The 20026-nt window shown below is 40.4% G+C and overlaps 1 protein-coding gene across 1 annotated transcript in view; it reads left to right on the top strand.

The window, feature by feature from the left end:
* Positions 1–20026, top strand: part of agbl4 (AGBL carboxypeptidase 4) — a 337210-nt gene that overhangs the window by 268352 nt on the left and 48832 nt on the right. Inside the window, exon 7 of the mRNA XM_082188305.1 lies at positions 19769–19858. Within this exon, the coding sequence (XP_082044431.1) occupies positions 19769–19858 (90 nt within the window). The remainder of the gene's footprint in view (positions 1–19768; positions 19859–20026) is intronic.

Here is a 20026-nt window from a genome sequence, read left to right as displayed (position 1 = left end):
TGTCAAAATATAATGAATTTCATTCATTGTTGGCGTTTGCATGAAATGAATTGAAAAAATTGCTCCTGATTAAGAGGTGTTAGGCATGACACAAAGTAGAAAAAACGTGCTTGCTTGTTTTAGCATAATATAAGTTAGTCTATATACTGTATACACTAAAGTTCTAAAGTGGGGTCAATAAGATTTTTTTTAATGAAAGAAATTTAAATGTTTTTCAGCAAGGATGGATTAAATTGATCAAAAATGACAGTAATTAAATGTGTAATATTATGAAAAATGTATATTTCAAATTCATCAAAGGACCCTGAAGAAATCTATTGCAGTTTCTAAAAAAATAATAATAATTAAGCAGGACAACATTGATGATAATGTTTTTTGAACACCAATCAGCATATCAAAATGATTTCTCAAGGAGCATGAATAAATTACTTTTTAAAATATATTAAAATGAAAAACATTTATTATAAATTGTACTAATATTTCACAATATTACTGTTTTACTGTATTTTGTATCAAATAAATGCAGCCATGGTAAGCATTTCTTAGAAAAAACTTTTAAAGATCTTTTAGTGACGTTTGCAGCAAACACAACAAAGTTCTGCAGATCCGAACTGTGCTATTTAAACAGTGCTCTTTGTCTCCTGTGCAGACGATAGCTGCGCTGTGTGTGGCAGTCACAGGACTTTCTGCCTGCTGATTGGTGGAAAGCTGTTGAGCAGAGCAGTCATGGATCAGAGCAGGTCAGAATGATGTGTCCCAGCGGATGACTGGTGTAAGACAAGGAGTCAGGGGGCTCTGGGGCTTCTATTCTCTCTTGATCTTTACTGTCGCTGTCCCTCTCTCTCGACTGACAGTAAAGGTCAAGGCCTCCTCATCCTGTCTGTCTTGCTCTTCCTCTCCTTCTTCCTCAGTCCGCTGACAGGTCTTCCTGTGGGAACATGCCCAGGCTCATCTCACTGACACACGAGGCAAACAACTAATATTTCATTAGTATTTCGCACTGTTTCATAATGCGGCCCGTGCTCTCATGCTGATTGTTGTGGAGATAGGCTCAGATTCAGAACCCGCTCTGCCGTTCTGCGGGACAGAACATGGCCAAAACATTTATTTGTTCAGTCCGAGTGCCTAAGATAATTACCAATTTTCCACTGACTGTACTGTAAGCCACTTGCATGTAATCCCGTCTCTGTCCCCCCTTCTGTGAAATACCTGCTCCGTCCCCCAGTTTACCGCTGAGACTCGGTCTCCTCGGAGCGCTCATGAGCAGATACCTCGGCAAATTCTGCGAGAGCAAAGGCGGTATGGATTAGATGAGACGGCAGGCAACAAAGCCGTAAGTAGAGCGTGTCTGCTCTGCTGCTGATTATATTAAACACTGAGACATTGGGGGTTTTAATAATACATTATCCTATCTGATGTTCCTGCCATGCAACCACAGTCCTGCCTTTCCCATATTCTCAGTGGACCGCGGTCCCTGGAAACTCAACGGGGGGAGGGGGGAAGTCACAAAGCTAATATTTTATTGAGAAGAAGATGAAGTCACTCACTGTTTATTATGGCGAAGGACCTCAATTGAGTTTTCTTTTGCAAGATCAGACTCAAAAGGCCAAGTAATCCTGCACCATATGCTTTTTCTTCGTGCTAGCCTTAAAAGCGTTCCTTAGACAGAACAAGTGAAAGCTACAATTATAAATCAAGAGTACACACTTATGAACCAGTGTGTACCCAGTGTTCTCTTATGAAGTGTCAGAGGGGAGCTTTTTGTTTAAGAGAACTTGCTTGGGTATTTTTAGCAAGGGAACAACGTGATTTCAGGATGGTTTGACACATGAGAAAGGGAAAATCAGTATCCTACCCACACCAACCTGTAGCCCCCCTACTGGTGCCCCCACTGCGTTCTGTCCTGTCCTGGTTTGTTTTCCATCGTCGTCGGCTTTGTGATGGAGGAGGTTGGGGGCTTTGGGTCACACCTACAGCACTAAAGTACTTGTGGCTCTCCTGCTGAGATCTAATGGCTTTACTGTGGTGGCACCAGGCACATGGAGTTATTGCAGACCGTGCAGTCGCACACCTACTGACAGTCACTAGAACATACTCAATCACACACCCACATATAGAGGCAGACGCGTGAAGCTGTTCGGTGGTTGAAAAATTTACGCTTAACTGCACCAACATGCACTAGCTTTGTATTTCAATTACATTTTCTAGTGTTTTAGAGTTCCTGAGTGGGAAACACACACACACGTGTGCTGTGTAACTATTTACTCTACTATTTCATCTGGCAGCGTCTTTGTGCAAATATAAGGCTGGCATGCGCAAGACGGGTAGAGTCAAAGAACGTCTGCTCCCGCAGCAGTGTCTTTTTTCTTCCTTATCCTCCCCCTCTATCGGTCCAAACCAAGCTTTTTCTGTCTTTCTTCCCTCTGTAATCTGCATAAAAAAGTCAGTGATTATCGGTTGAGGTTTTTTTTCTGTTCCCTTAGAGGCTGAACGTTACTGAACAGATAGCTGATCTTTCTGAAGTCCTATTTGTTCTTCAGGTTTGCCCCCACTACAAACATATCCCTGATCAAAGCATTATGAAAGGACTTACCACTTCAAACGTGGGCCCTTTTTACGCCCCATTCCGCCTGACCTGCCAATTGCCATGGCAACGCTGTAATCACCAAATCCACACCCTCCTTCCATGCCTGCCATCACAGGTAACCGGGGAAATGAGAGTATGATGAAGATTCTCATTTTGTAGGTTCAACCCTTTTCTCTGTGACTTTTACATTAGAGGGAAGTTGTGTAATACACTGTAAAATATTGCCAGGATTTCACTTAACAGTTAAGAATTAATATCGTATATCGCAGTTAAATGGCGTGTTGTTGAGAACTTTACAGAATGGATGCGTGGCTAGGTCAGTTTTGGTCAAATAGTATTGTAAGTAGTGGATTTTCGTTTGAAGTCACGGTTATGGCAGTCATGTTCCCTTTGGCTTTGAACTTTATTTGATTTTTATTTATTTAAACTTGAATTTACTAGAATGTATGTATGTACATATAATACCGTTCAAAATACTGGGGTTAGTGATTTTTTTGTGTGAGAAATGCATACTTTTATTTAGCTAGGACTCATGAAATTTATCAAAACTGACAGTAAAGACAGTAAAGATTTCTGTTTCATATAAATGCTTTTCATTGTTTAAACAAAAATATTGAGTGGCTGCTGAAAATTAAGCTCTGCCAAATTACATTTTAAAATATATTGAAAAAGAAAAGTAATTTTAAATTGTATTAATAATTTCACAATATTACTTCTCACTATCAAATACATGCAGCTGTCATGACCATAAGAGCAAGAATTTTTTTTTAAAAGTACCTACCGCAATCTTTTAAAAGGTAAGGTATATGTAACGGAGGCCAGCTAGTAAGAGCTGTGCGTGTAAACCTCACTCCCCTGATCTCAAGAGGCGCACTAGCGACTGATGTTAGAGACTATGGTCCTTATCAGCGAACCCGCCTCCGATGCTGGAAACGTTAGGACTGGTTACATTTGGTGCCGTGTTTAGGGGGGTGAGTGTAATGGAGGCCAGCTAGTAAGAGCTGTGTGTGTAACTCTTACTCCCCTGATCTCAAGAGGCGCTCTAGCAACTGACGATAGAGACTGCGGTCTTTAGCATCCTTGTTACCGTGTCCGCCTCCCATGCCGAAGATGCCGGTTCGAATGCCGTTTGGAGCGGGGCGAATATGACCGGAGGCGTTGCATATATACTTTTTGGTGAACTTTGCTTTTAGAGTCCTCACCCACATATACTTTTTTACTCCAGATAAAAAAAAACAAGTGTTTACAACTTGTTTATGCATTTAGCAGAATTTCTTTTTTTTCATAGCGACTTACATTTTACATTCAAGAAGTATATTTATTTCCCACACACACGGGTCGATCCCATGACCTTGGTTTTGCTGGCAAAATGCTTTAAGCAAAGACCAGGAGACTCTGTGCATCTTCAGCGGAATTCTTTATTAAGAACTTGCTGTTTGTTTGCTGCAATCATCAAGGTCCAACATAGTATCTGTATATTGTAGTTTTACATTAATTTTAGGGGGCAGTGCTTAGAGAAAGAGACAAAGCACCTGGGTGACAACCTTAAACAAAGCGTGCAAATGAAAAATGCAGGTATAGGAACCCACCCCAGACTCTAGAGTCTTACCAGTCCTAATCCAATCAGCATAACTATTCAAAGAATGGGACAGGGGCTCCCATTAAAGACAAAAGGTGAGAGTCTCAGTAATCCGGTTAATTTGACTTGCAATAAAGAGAACAGGAACTGGCAGAAACCTCTTGCTAGAAACTTTGCTAAACAGAATCATTCATCTGATGTCATCTTTACTTTAAATGCTAAATACAATCTACTTCACCTTAGTTTTTCATGTGATGTGATGTCATGTTAGGACGTAGGATCAGGAGATCTTAAACAGATTCTTAAATTTGTAATCCCATTTTATCTATACTAGATCTTCTGTAGTACTGAAGACTCACTGTGAAAGTACAGCAGCTAGTTGACAGATATTGTAAATTCACACAATTTTATTTACAGTGTTACAAATCTGCTCTGCGGGTGAGGAATTTGTTCTCCAATTGTAAACATCAACAAACAAACTGCAACTTGTACGGTAGCTGAATGCTAACTCACTGCATTGTCATAACAAACTGCTTCTAATATGCAAACGTACATTCTCACAAAATGGCAGCCCACTGTGTGTTGCTCCATATGGAATTTTATTGCCCTTAATGCATATTCATAGGAATGAGTGAGTGAGCAGCCTAGCCTTTTGAGAAGAGGGATGAGCTAATAGCATCTTCCCTGTGGGAGATGAACAACTCTTAAAGCAAAATCCCAACTGTACAATTATCCCACTGTGCGGGCGGACCAAAGATATTACCATTCTATCGACTCTTATTCTTATTAGAAGCTAATAAAGGGACGTCTGTGCGTTAGAATCACAGGGAAAAGGAAACGAATGCACATATTCATATTATGATCTTTATTTTTTATATTCAGCACAATAAATCAACTGTTTTTTTTTTGTTGTTTTTTTTACAAGCACAAACAAATTCAGTGTGAGTTTGCATTGAAGTTTAGTCAAACAAGGAAATGCATATGGAAGTTTTGATGCATTGACTTTTTTTATTTTGTTTTATTCTCTCTCGTCATTCATCATAATTACTGCATGCCCCAGTTTTTTCCCCCCCATTTTTGCCCTGAAAATGAATTCATCTTCTATTTTTACCCTGTCTGGTTTTAAGGACCGTGGTTGGGATTGAACTCACTGCCATGGCCTTTACATTGGCACATTTGTACTGCCGCAGATGGCATTTCAGACATTTGCCTTGTTGTAGACTGCTGTTTGAGGTTAGAATAAATGCTGAGGGTGCAGCGAGAGCACATTTATGCATATATATTTTCAGACTAAGCTGTTAAATATGCTGTGAGATAAGAGCAGATGTTACCAGTACAAATATTCTTGTGTTAATACCACACAGGCCCATTATTCAAAAATATACCTGTCCTGAATATTCATGTTGGAAGTGGAATGCACTAACTATCTAATTGAAAAGAGATATATTCATCATAGCAGTTTCCTCTGCCCATTTTATACCCCAGAATTCCATATACACTTGGAAAATCGCTGTTCGTGTAAACATATTCGGTGAGATCCTTCAGGGCCTGTCTTTTGTAGAACAGCTTCAAACTCTGCTCGTTTTGAAGCCTTTAGGTTTAAAGTGTATCTGCTCAGACAAGGAATACGGCAAACTCCTCAGAGAGAAATACACATCTCATAAGAGCTCTTTTCTTCCTCACTCTGTTTCCCTCAGTAGAAAGTCCCACAACATACGTACCAATAAAGTGTGAGCATGTTTCATGTGCTGTAGGGAAAAGCGGCTCCTTGGGCTGAAGAGAGAGAGAGAAATGTTGTGTAATTGTGACCCGGTTCGGTACGGTCAACAGTCAACTATCAATCACCTCCCGGGCTAAATGTGACATAAGGGCTGAAATTGGACCCTCTTTCAACAAGCAAATCCCCCTCAATTAAGTGACATTTCATTAATCTGTATCAAAGTCAGACTAAATGCATCCCACACAACTGTGGCTGCAGTAAGCCCTGGAGGCCGTTATTAAATTTGCTTGTATCATTTAAAGGAAATGGCAAACGTATTCGACTTAAAGGGCACCTGGCATCTGTCTCTTTAAAACCAAACTCAGCTAAATTAAAAGTGTGCAGTTGGACATGCTAAGCACAAACTGTGTCCGTGCCCTTTACAACCACTCTTGATCAATTCTTAATATGTCTAGCCAAACATTTTCCTCTGCCTTCAAGTAAATACTTCCTGCCCTTTAAATTAAGGACTAAACATTTCATATGCACCAGAATATGTTGTTGTTTTTAAGTAAGTTTGCTCAGTATGTTGCTTTTATACAATAGTTTGATAAATAAGAATTTAATACTGAGTAACTTAGTCATGCTGTAGTGGTGTTCCTGAATCGGAATGTGCTCCTGAACAAATCTTTTGGGTGAATGTGTTTTTGAGACAATGATTCAGTGACTCAGGCACTTGTTTTATTCCTAAATTAATCTGTGTTTCTGAACGAATTGTTTGAATGAATGATTCCAATAGCTCACTCATAAAGTCATTTCTCAACACCTTCTGCTGTAATAAAGGAACTTGGAGAAAGAGTCATGAAGAACATGACCTCAGATGAATCATGCACACTTATTCTTATTTATAAGAAAAGAGTCAGTTGGGCCAATTTTGATTTCATGTCTTGAATAGAAATATTGTACATTTACATTAAGGGCCCTCTTTTAACGATCTAAGCGCATGGTCTAAAGCATACGGCGCAAGTTCAGTTAGGGCATTTCCGAATCCACTTTTACTAGTTTAACGATGGGAAAAATGGTCGGCGCCAGGCCCATGGTCTAAAAGAGTTGTCCCTATTCTCTTAATGTGTGTGTTTTGGGATTTACGTGCATTAAACCAATTAGAGTCTCATCTCTCATTCCCCTTAAATGCCAGTTGCGCTCACGCCATGGCAGATTCGCTATTTACATGACAGAATTTGATAGTGGAAGACCGAAGCCGTCTCCAGAGCGCAAACGGATCTGCTCGTGTGCGAGGTAAAAGTGCGCAAGCAGACCATCTACAGGACAAGCCGGATTCCACTATATATTTATGTACACAATAATAATATTTTACATTGTAATCCTTTTAATTTTAATATTTGGCATGTTTGTGTGCTGCTGTGCGTCCCTGTGTGTGTAATAAGCAGAATGTACACACGTTGTGGACCCGCCTATAGGCGCACATTACTAACGCGCTCATTAAATAACAAAAAATATATATATACATTGCGCCATTGACTTTAGACCAGGTTTCAGTTGGTCAATGGTGCAGTCTATTTCTTTTGCCTCAAAATAGCAATGCACCAGCACGGCCAAGTCGCCCATGGGTGCACAAATGGGCGCAAATGCATTTGCTATTTAAACAACGTGGCGCAGGACGTGAAAATGATAACTGCGTCGGACTGAAACAAGCAAAAAACACTTGCATCGCGCTTGGCGCTGCATTGCGCCGGGTGTAAGATAGTGCCCTAAATGTTTGCAGTCAGAGTTGGAGTGGGCTGGTCAATTGCAAGTATGAAGAGGGAATTAATGTAAAATGAAAATGATAGCAGTTAAAACTATGGTTTAACAGTCCTGAGGTGTGTTTTATCTAGTAATGTGCTTTTGCTGATCTGCTGCTTGACTGCAGTGTGTAGTAATGGAGAGAGTGTGAAGCACCAGTTAAAGTACTTAAGATCCTTTTGATTTGTTTGTAATTTGTTCATGATATATTTAGATTTGTTCACAAAGGAAAAAAAACTAATTCTTGAGATAAGATGATCTTATAATGAACACTGTGTGGGGATCAGATGATAAAATAAAAACAAACAAAAAAATAGATATATTTTTTTTTCAATTGATTAAATTTTTTTTTAAATGAATAAATTATTATTTGTCTTATGAAATATAATTGTTTTCAATTAATTAATTAAATTATTAATAGAATAATCATTATTTTAATATAAAACGGTTATATATTTTATTTTATTTTAAAATTATTAATAAAATGATCATAAATTACAAACATACAGACAATAGTCAATACAAACAATAGAAGTCAATGAAAAGTCCCCAGTGTGACTTAGAAAAACAAATGTGTTTATGTTTGTGTTTTCCTTGTCTTTTGTGTTTGTAGTCTTGTTCTGATCAGTGACATCTGAGAAATGACCATGTTGAGTTTATGCTCCATCCACAAGTGCTCCCTCTCTCCTGATTAGAGAGAGAGAGAGAGATCTGAAATACCTTCTTCTCTCAGTGCTTAATCAATAAACCACTGACAACCCGGTGAGTGAGACAGCAGAGGAGAGAGAGAGAGAGAGAGAGAGAGAGAGAGAGAGAGAGAGAGAGAGAGAGAGAGAGAGAGAGAAAGAGCTCTCAAGAAAATAGTTTGCCATCCACAATTGCCGCCCCTGGCCAAAAGTGAGGTCTGTGTGTGAATATATTTTTTAGAGACTATAAGATTGAGATTGACAGAGATGGTGAGGCTGTAAATTGAGTGTCAGGGATCTCACTATGTATTGAGAAAAGGGAAGAAAAAAAGAAGGAATAAGAGGCTAAAAAAAAAAAACCATGAGAGAAATTAAACCTTGGAGCTGTAACTGCGTAATAAAGTTGGGTGCAGAGAGAGGTTTTCCGTCTGGACTTTGTTGCTTTCAGAAATTATTTAGAACTCTATGGGGGGCAGGAAACTAATAACCTATATTAAAAAAGGCATCTTTCTTTCAACTGCGCTTACAGCCTGAGCTTTTTCTGGAATCTGAGTGGGTGAAGTGTGTAAAATTACTTGCTTTGTCCCAGCCGGAGATGTGTTTCAACACAAATTGTATCGAGCCTGACATGATCCAAGTGACCTTTTGAGATTGCAAGGGTTTGTTATTGCATGCACAAGGTTAGTTATGCCCTGCATAGTCTCAGACGCATGCCCACGGACCGCCCACAGTCCATTCACTGACCGTCTGCTGCATATATTGCACACAAAAATGCCATGAGCTGGCTGAATTCACTAGTTAAATATACCGCCAGTACAGATGGAATACCATACTCTTAAGAGTTTCCTGCAGTACATATTAAACAGAGGTGCAAGAACACTAATAAATCCACAGTGTGAAACCGACTGTAAGTCCAATGCTTTGATTACAGAATGAACAGGCGCACGGTAAGATGTTTTAAGTGGGGAGTGCATTTGATTAAGAAGCAATATTTCATCTATAAAACACTTCAAAACTCCACAAAGTAAAACAAGCGTATCGTTGAGAACACTCATTTAAACAGCATACACACCAGGACATTTGACTGCACATCTCATTTTTAACATTATCGATACTGCTTGCAATCGCAAAGAAACTGTAAGATCAAAATAAACACGAAAAACCTTAAGACCCGGTATACTTCAAGCGAAATTGAAGAATGCACTTCTGTGACATCATTTCAAACAAAATCAGGCCAAAACGAAGTTCTTTTTGCGAGTTCAAAACAGCTTGCCAAAGGGAATTTTGCATCTGGTAAATAGTCCGTGACGATTACGTAATGGGTAGGTGTGCGTAGAGTCATCTAAACTCTGCTTTCAGCTGTGTGGGCGCCTGGGCGGTGTTGGATGTTGCTAACAGTATATCGCTGCTCACGTATTTTCGAACACATTTTTACCCCTAAGCGAAGAACAAAAAAAGAACTTCGCTCTGAGTGTATCAGGGCCTTTACACAACAACACCGAAGAGGGACTTGCGCTCAGGAGTAGAGCGGACGAATCCTTTCTAGACACACTGAAACAGTCACAATTTGACGTCACACTCTGCGCGTATGTTTTAAAAAACATAATTCAAAATAAAAATGACACTTTTTAAATAGCAAACTTAAAGTGTTTACTACAAATAAAGTACCCTGGAAATCCAGAGTTCTCGCGAGAGCACAATTTGAATTTGCTCAGCGAGTTACTCTGGCATTGAGTAATGATGCTCATTAACTATGCCCTCGTAGCCGAGCTGCACCAATCACATCGGTGTATCTGATATAGGCGGGCCAGAGGAGAGCTAAACAGATGACGACAGCGCTAGTGACAGCGCAATCACGACAGTGATTGGTCGTAGTGTAATCCAATTGCATGCAGTGAGATTTTCAAATGCATGCTTGGTGCCGCCCCTCGAGTTGGGCGATTTTCATTACTCAATGCCAGACCCTTAATCTTTCGGATTTGGGTCTGGATTTCCAGGCTACAAATAAAGTACTAAATGCTAAAAATTAATAAATGTAAGTCGGTTAATTTTAGTGAATCGCGCTCATAACTTGTGGGACTTAAATAGGTGTATTTACTGTATGGTTGTTCATATCATATGACAAAATCTTAAAAACAAATCTCAAAAATAAAGAGATTTTTTGTTTTCTATTGTTGTTTAATATATTAATTATATTATTGTATATATAATAATAATAATAATAATATCATTTTAATATTTAATATAAATACATATCTTCAAATTACTATTAAGAGGTATTGGCACTGGAATCGTTGCATTTTTTTGACAGTACACTTTATGGTGAGTAAGTGGGCGGTTCTTGGAATAAGCTACACTAATGACTAGACTTTAGACTGCTTGATTGAAGTGACATTTTACATATGTAACGGAGGCCAGCTAGTAAGAGCTGTGCAGGTAAACCTCACTCCCCTGATCTCAAGTGGTGCACTAGCGACTAACTGTAGAGACTGCTGTCTTTAACCTCCTTGTTAAAGCGCCGGTCTCCCACGCCAGAGACCCGGGTTCGAGGCCCGCATTATTGCGGGGTGAGAAGGACCTGAGGGGATACATTGGTGCTGTGACCCAGATATGAGAGAGGTTTAGGGGGGTGCGTGTAACAGAGGCCAGCTAGTAAGAGCTGTGCGTGTAAACCTCACTCCCCTGATCTCAAGAGGCGCTCTAGCAACTGACGTTAGAGACTGCGGTCCTTCCATCCTTCCATCCCGAGTTCGAGGCCAGCACAGAGCGGGGCGAGTAGGACCGGAGGGGTTACATGTATGTAGAGAAAGTGATGCATCATGAGAATTGTACCTTCACTCTCTCTCTCTCTCTGTCTCTCTCTCTCTCTCTCTTTTGCAGGAATGCTGCACATCAGCTTCTACAAGGATCTTGAATCTCATGCTAGGTTTACCTTTGTGGTTGCTCAATGCTTGTTTCGATCTAGGCCTGTTTCCACGGCAGCACCAGACTCAGTTCCACCGTAGCAGTGGTCGGCTGTCAAGTGGCGAGCGGTTACATGCCCCTCTAGCCCCCACTGTCACGTACGAAGGGGGCAGCACAGCTTGGGGCAAATCCCAAAGAAATCACTACTGCTTTTTTCTTCTAGTTTGTAACTCATCCTTTCAAGCAAGGCAGCCATAAAGTTCAGTCGTGCATTCTTCAAAAAGCCCTATTATTGCCTCTCTCTGATTCCCTGTCGTTCAGAGCACAGACTGGCATTCTTTCTTCTCTCGCCACCTCTTTTTCTGTTTTGAAGGGACGAGGCAGGAGTCGGGGAGAGTGGAGGGAGACTATGACCAATGCTGCCAAATCGAGGGCGAGCAATTTGGCAAAAGGGCTTTAAGCATGACAGATTTCTCCCTCTCTGTCTGTCTGTCTCCCTCTTTCTCTCTTGTTATTCTCCTTAATGTCAAGAGGCGGCTTGCTGTTTTCTTTCTTCTTTCTTTTTTCAAGTCCCAATTTCACATGGTCTGTCATCTGTGAAAGCTCATATGTTAAAAGGATAGAAAGATGGTATTGGATTTGTCAGTTGATGCCAAAGGATGTTTTTTTTTGGTTTGTTTTTTGCCACAATCATCATTTCTTTCTCTCCATCACATAAATATATAGTGGCCACAAAAAGTAGTTAGACTCTTAAGCCTCACTTAAATGTACAAATATCAATGCATTAGATAATAGAATATCAAACCAAGTGTCATTTGCAAGCAGTGTGTTTTTGTGTGTATGAAGCAGGGTTGTTCACCATTCAGAATTGAATTGATAATGCCTTGTAAAATACTATTCAGTTGACGAATTTGGAAAAACAGGATGCAGAATTACTGCATTGATAGATTGATAGATCGATAGATCAACAAGAAAAACATGCGGAGGGCAGTAGCTTTTATTTCTGCTCGGACAGCCGAAAGACCACGCCGAACGCTGTGAGTGTGTGTTAGAAATCAGGACCGAACATGGGTCTCCAGCCAAAGTTTAGATTCCGTCTGGCTAGCGTGCTTCCTAGTAGTAGGCGGTCTTTTGTGGCTGTTCGAACACATTCAATCACATGAGTGTTTACACTACAAAAGCATTCCGGTCGAATGCATTTTCGACTACCTCTGGAAGTGGTCGAAAGTGGACAAGCTCAAAACGTTTTAGACCCCCTTTACACCTGTATTTATTTAGCGCCATCCACTTGTGATCCGATCGACCAAAACACATCTTAATACCAGATGTAAACAGGGCCTAGAAGTTCTTCTGTTCTGAATTTTGCACTGCCCTGGTATAGAAGTAATTTCTCCCTTAAGTTCACACAGGTATTTCACATTAACAGGAAAGTGTTATTTTCTCTTTGTTTTGAATAGTATACATATTGCTTTGACATTTAACACCTATTAAACTTTTACTTCTCTTTAAAAGAAATCACTTGGTTTGTGATTTTGGTGTGCTCCAAAGCAATGACATTCATACATTTTAAAGTGTTCAAATCCTTTTTTTCCTATCTGATTGAATGGCGCACTCTCAAAGTCCTCTGTTTCTACCCGGGGCGGATCACAGGTTGACCTTTCCTTATTAAGCTAATTAGTAGCCATTTTGGCAACACAAATCTTTTGACTAAAACAAGCAACGAGCAATGACCACCCATTAAATGACTATTTGTCTTTCTCTCGCTCCTTGATTCTCTTTCTTTGTCCCTCTCTAGCCTTTCCACTGACACTTCCTCCACCTCTCTCAACCTCAATTGTCTTGAAATTGTCGAGAACAGAGATCTCTCCATTTCACGGAGATGAGCATGGGTGAAAGAGGGGGTTCTTGATTGCGCTAAATCGATCTCTAATCACCCTGCGCTCTGTGCTTTTATCCCTCCGGACCATCTACGGGGCTTAAGAGGGTTCAGAGTTGTATTTACATGCTGGGTTTTGCTGTCTCTCCATCTCTTTTCAGCTCTGTCTGATACCAGTGTCATAACATACCATTGTAATCCTCTGGAGTGACTCGCTTCTTACAGTGCATTGAGGGAACCAAAATCTCTCCGGCCCTTGATTGCTCACTTCAGCTCCCACTTACAGGCTCAGTTCTGTCTCGGCATCGCGCAGAGCGGGTTGTTGACCCAGCCGTGCACTTTTGCTTTCTTTTCTCCTTTGGTCTGACCTCCGTTATGCCCTTGACTTTGACTCAGACACAGTCCTTTCACAGTCCGGCTTTGCTCTGGCCCAGATCTGCCCCACTGCCAGCGATAAATGCGATGTAAAAGAATGAAATGGATGTATTCAAGGGGTTTCTTTCAAAGAGGCGGCGTTTGAATAGAATCAGATCTCAGATTGAAGAGCTGGTCTGATGCTTTGAGGTGAGAGAGTAGCGTAGAGGAGCCCAGGGGTGAAAAATGGTTTATGACCCTGTGGCTAGAGAAAATCCGTGAGGAGACGCGATGCATACTGCCTGTTCTGCTTCTACCTGACCTGTACACAGGCAGGAATCCACAGACGTAAAGCTCTATTTCTTTTAAAGCCCTGTCCTTGAAAAATAAAGTGAGATGGGAGTGAGAGAAAGAGGGAGGTTGATGGTGGTTCGGCTCCAGCACCCATACGGCAGCCTGCGCCCTGTATAAATTTAACACTACTGACAATTTACAGCTAGTCCGTGTCGGCTGATATGACGCACACACGGGTGAGCGTGTCATTCCACTGCTGCTGCAAACTGATGCTGATTTACTCCAGCGTGAAGGTGCCGGGTGCCGTGTGGAATAACTGAATGCTTTTGGAGGAAGAAGGCCCACGTTGTCATGGGGTGGAAGTTGGAGGGCACCAGGACTCCGTATTCCTCCCACTTATGAGACTTTTCTCATGCACTCTTTTGGCGGCCATAAAAAGCAGAATGGCAAATATATTCACTGTATATTTACTGTATCTGTTATTGCAGAAAAGTACTGTGACAGTAGCACGATGCAGTAATAGTATAAGATGCTACTGATAGGATACTTAGATATATACATTGAATATTTTTTATGATATATATATATATATAGTATATCATACTTTTATAAAAAAATCAATGAGTGTATATATATATCATGTATCATATTAGTACCATCTTATATATATTATAGAAAACATGATGTCCTTGTTGTTTTTTAGTCTAAATATTTTTTCCGTAGTGGAATCATGTCCAGAGAACTATGGTATAGGATAGGATGAAATTTGATATTTGATATTATATTAACACAGAAGCATTTTCACTAGTGTTTGCAGACGTTTAGGCCCGACATGTATGTTTCTGCATGTCATTATAGTAGCCTAATGCTAATAATAATGGAGGGCTTGTGGTTGAGCAGCAGATTTGGATTCGGCATCATCTGACCCTACAGAAAGGACACAGTAGAAAATAAATGCAGCCTGTCATGTTTGAGTCATCTATCTCGGGCCGGTGTGATGAAACTTACTCGGCTCGTCTTAAACAGAGCGAAGCTGCCATTTCTGCTGAATTTGATCTGCTCGGGTTCCAGCTCTCTTAAAGATCCCAGGTAATTGTGTTACGTCAGGGCTCTTTTCATGTCTTATCAGCTTGCATTAAAAGTGGCACATCGACCACAGGAGAAAAGCCGAACTGCACAATCTGCATAACCTTCAAAATCCATTAGATTTTTTATTTTGTGTCAAAGACACTTCTCGTCTTTTGACGCCATTTACATATTTATCGCACCTGATCATATATAGACCACATATTTTATTTCGTCACGTTGGGTGGTAACGTGGGGACTTGTGCTCTCAGGTGAGAAATATGCTGAGCTGGTTGTCTCAGCCAAGGTTGTCAACATAAAATTTCTCCCTCGTCTCACTCTCGTTTCCCCTCCGCCTTTCATTCCTTTCCTAATGGAAGTAGGGAGCAGTAGAAGGAGCCGAACGGGGCTGTTGACCTTTCATATGATTTGGAGTAGTGGGATCTTCTTTGAGATGAGGGATTCCCAGCGCTACCGGGCCGGCAGCACCATTAAAGGAGATATAGAGCGGGCCTGTGGAGTCCTTTTAAAAGAGTCAGCCCATTACCAGTGCTTTATGGTCTAATTGGGAGCGTGTCTCATCTATAGGAGAGAGCGCTTGTTTATGTCCCACCAGGTCCTTATAGGTAAGCAGAAGAGGGGAGGTTATAAAATCGGTCAAGGTAAAGTTTACATTAAGGCATCAGGATGCCTGACGGGTGTCAATGGAAAACAGAGTGTAAGAAAAGCACTGATGCAGCGAAATGGGTGGAGAAAAAAAGTTCTCAGATTGCTAAAGCACATTTGTCTTGTTTCGTAAGTTTTTTCTGTCTTTTCTGCAGGGTTGGAGGTGGTGAATTGGATGTGTGGAAGCTTGTTGTTGATCTTTAGCACCACCTGCAGGTCAAAGGGCTCCAAGTCAGTCATGTGTTTTATTTTGAGAGCAAGAAAAAGGAAAGAAAGAGAGCTCACGCAGCAGTTCTCAAAATAAAGATAAACATTTACTCTCTGCTAAGCTGCGGGCCCTCTGGAAAACGCTGATAAAAACACTGACGCAAATGAACATTAAAAATACATCTTACAGAGTATTAATTCTGAAAAGAACCGTATGGAATCGCTGCAAGTGACTTGTAATGAATCTTACTGGGCAGTTTGCTTTAATGGGGAGGGTGGTGTATAGGCTCAGCATAAGGTAAACACACGGCTCGCCCCATCTGTCCCGCACGTCTAAGTGTAGCGTTTGCCTCCAGGCTGCTGCATTGTTTTACATCCACTGGCTTGTTTGCGGCGGGTCGGGCCCGAGGTGGGATTTATAACTGATGGACCCGCACACCCAGCTCCTGCTGAAACGCAAGCGTTCACATTTCCAGCAAACACTCAAGCCTTTCCACTGAGACTTCTGAATGGCAAAGCCATCCATCTCTGTGAAGGACATGGAGAGAGGCGACGAGAGAAATTTTCCTGTAAAATTCGACGAATGTTTTATGATTGCAGCCCATGCTGAAGTGTTTTTAGGCCCCCAGGAAGCAGATTAGAATATATATGGGTGAACATTGCATAGCGGCAATCAACATTTCCTCCAGCTCAGCACAAACCCAGATGAGATCAATAAGATATTAGGCTTGTGTACATAGCAATGAGCTCAACGATCACCAGAGTCGTTTAGGACACAGCGAGAGAGGCCGTGATATATTATTGACCTGACATACAAGACGAGCCAGTCTCATGGGAGGGCAGTGTGTGTGTGTGTGTGTGTGTGTGTGTGTGCGTGCGTGCTTGCGTGCATCCATGTGGTAACAGTTGCTTTACATGACAGATAATCATCTGTTCACTGCAGTGTGGTTTTTCTGCTACATCCTGTGCAGTGACTATGACAGGATGAAAACTACTCTTACAAAAATGTAGTATGGAAGCCATAGTTTCCGCCAACATTGTTACAAATGTATACTGTATTTGCATATAAAGATGATATATATATATATATATATATATATATATATATATATATATATATATATATATATATATATACTGTATATATAGCATAATTATTGTATAAAAAGAAAAAGACAAAAAATTATATATAATAATATTAAAAACAATAATTATGCTTTTTAAATTCTGGTTGGAAATCACACTATAAAATAATCACAAATATGTTATGCTAACGTGTTCTAAAACATTTTTCAGAACAAACAATAAATAGAAGAGAAAAAGTAAATTCAACTTAGGATAAACTAATTATTTTAAATAATATATTAAAATAAAATAAATAAAATAATACAGTGAAATAATTAGGCCTTTATACAAGCTACCTTTTTATATTTTAGGAAGGGGGTCCTTTGCAATTGTATTTGTGGGTCTGTGGCATCAAAACATTTGAAAGCCCGTGCTCTATGGCGATGCACAGAGATTTTGGCCCGGTTTCACAGACAGGGATTAGATTAAGCCAGGATTAGGCCTTAGTTCAATTAGGGCATCTAAGTAGCTTTCATAAACATGCCTTAGAAAAAAATATTACTGATGTGCATCTTGAGACATAACAATGGCACTGATATATTTTAAGAAAACAGCTCAAACAAGCATTTTTGTCTGGGGCTAGGCTTAAGCCTTGTCTGTGAAACCGGGGGTTTATGTAAAAGGCCTACTGTATTTTCCTGGAACGTTTTATTGACTAGTCAGCATTCAGGACTGGAACAATGTTGTGTTTCTTTTTGTGATCAAAGTGGAGGTGAATTTATCCCATTTTTACTGTAGTAAATTGTTTTATTCTAGCTGAAGCTGTTGTTACCACAGTAGAATTGTATAAACCCAATCTCTTGCTCCTGGTAAAAGCTGCCTCTGAGACGACAGGTTTGAACTGCCACAATGATCTCGGGTACAGTTCTAATCATTCCCCTTCAGCCTTCGCAATGCCTTACAGACTTTAAGACGGCCCCACGGGAGCCCGAGTCACCATAGACATAATGTATTAGGCCATGCTTGTCTTTACAGCTAGTGATGGATGGATATAATATTCAAGGAGCCTGCTGAATAATGCATATGGATATTTTAATGTTTCATTCGTGGTCAAGTCTGGAAGTGAGGAGGATATCTTTGAGGATTGACCTGTGTTCTGCTATTCCTCAGACTGCTGAGGTGTCAGTGTGTGTGAGTGTGTGTGTGCCTTATTAATTCTATGATATTCCCCTGACTCAAACACACACTTAAAGACAGTGCATGATTTGTCATCCCATGTCTAGTTTTCATCTTGATGCATTACCCCTGCATTGAATAGATTCACCCATATTAGTTCAAAGACAAATTGAGTATTTTTTAGTGTATCAGTGTCTGTCTTCTAAAATGCCATGTATTTGATCAATTTGCCTGCTAATAGAAAGGGATAGCCTAACAGCGACCTTATATACTGCAAGTGTGTGTGCTTGTTTCAGTCTCCTCACAGGTGTAAATTCTTGGTCGTTGTGTGAATTCCTTGCTAGAAAAAGTCCTTTCTGGCGTACCTGTTCGGACAACCGACAGCACAGCCGATAAGAGAAATCCGTGAAGGCCGAACAAATTCCCCGGCGTGCGTGTTCCAGTAGCTTTCCCGCCTTGAGGAACAGAATGCTCTGAGACTAAAATACGCTCGCTTCTCTGCCTGGAAGCACATCAGACTTTTAAAGAGGAGCTTTTGTTGGCAGTCCTCTCGCATTCGTCCAGCCTTTCTTTTCATTAACTTGAATGGTATTCCCATTCCATTCCTAACTGGCATCGCTCACAAAGGAGGACTGATTTGATTCACGCTGCATTAAATTCCTCTCTATTTCATTTTGGAGACTGTAAAAGAGGAGAAGAGGATGAAATATCTGGAAACAGATCTAGGAGTCATTATTGCATTCATGATGAAGTATCTAGAATGGAATTCATTTAAACACACAGTAAGCTTAAAATCCCATCTACCAAACATTTTGAAAGGGCCAAAACTTTTTGAGCATTTATTTTTTGTTAAATTTTTTCGATTTTGTTCGATTTTGCTATCTGACAGAAATTTTTAAAGGGTCTTCACTGTTGTAGCATTTTGTATTTTCTCAGAGTCCGAAGTACACTTATAATATTTTTCAGTTTTTTATGCCAAAAATGTTACATGAACATTTGACTCTTTCTAGCTCTCTTTCTGTGTCATTAACTAGAATTAAGCAGGCTATTTGCTGTACCTTTAAGACTTCTATATATAAATGACCTCTATTATGGTTGGCCAACCTCTGCATACCGGTGTAATTCTTACTGTTTTTAATAAGTTTTAATGACTGTTTCTGACCCATTTTTCACAGCCTAATTTACATAAATGGTCTGAGTGGACTGGGATGGATAATAAACTTCTGTTTTTAGTAAATATTGAGTCCATATGGTGTAAAATAAATGCTAATTAGTGGTGCTTGCGAAGGCACGCATTTTTTATTATAATTGCTTGTATTTACAGTTAGAGATTTGAGTAACTTTAGAGCAAAAGTCATCCTGCAGCATAAAATGTGTGCTATTTCTGACTTAAAATTTTTGCCTGGTGAAAAAAATTAGGCCAAAAAAGCTCTAAACGTACATTGAAAGAGGTCTAGAATATTATAGACTTGAGGGTGGGCACTTTAATTAACTTGATTTACTCATTTTAATGTTAATTGAAAAGATGTAGGTGCTTAAGGGTCCCTGTAAATTCATCGGCCACAAGATGTTTTTCTCCTGCTCTTGCGATCAGTAGCTCATTGTGTTTGTCCTCCCGTGGAGTCTTCATTAGCTCTAACATTTCCTATCAGTCCTGTCCTGTCATACTGGGTTCCCTGCTGCATGTCTTGAGGTCTGAAACTCCAGGGTCCAGACATATGGCTCCTGACCACACATACACTGTCCTGCCAAGACCTCTACCTGCTGAGACTAACCTTTCCACGTACGTGTGTGTGTGTTTCAGCCCATCTGAATCAAGAGCGAGAAAAGCGGGTGGTGTTTCTCACAGCCCGCGTTCACCCTGGAGAATCACCTGCTTCCTTCATCTGTCAGGGTAAGACCTTGTCTCGTCTCGACACACACATACACAGTCCGATGATGTCCTGAGATCCTGTAATCTGCTGAGATACAAAACACTGACCAGCGGACGTTTGGCCTCGCTGGGCTTCATCAGAACGCTTTTCCTTTTGTACTTTAAGTTCTTCACACTGTTGGGCTCCGC

Source organism: Leuciscus leuciscus (assembly GCF_965113295.1).
Source record: "Leuciscus leuciscus genome assembly, chromosome: 13".
NCBI classification, from domain to species: domain Eukaryota; kingdom Metazoa; phylum Chordata; class Actinopteri; order Cypriniformes; family Leuciscidae; genus Leuciscus; species Leuciscus leuciscus.
Note: the sequence above shows the minus strand (reverse complement) of the source record. Positions and strands in the feature narration are given on the sequence as shown.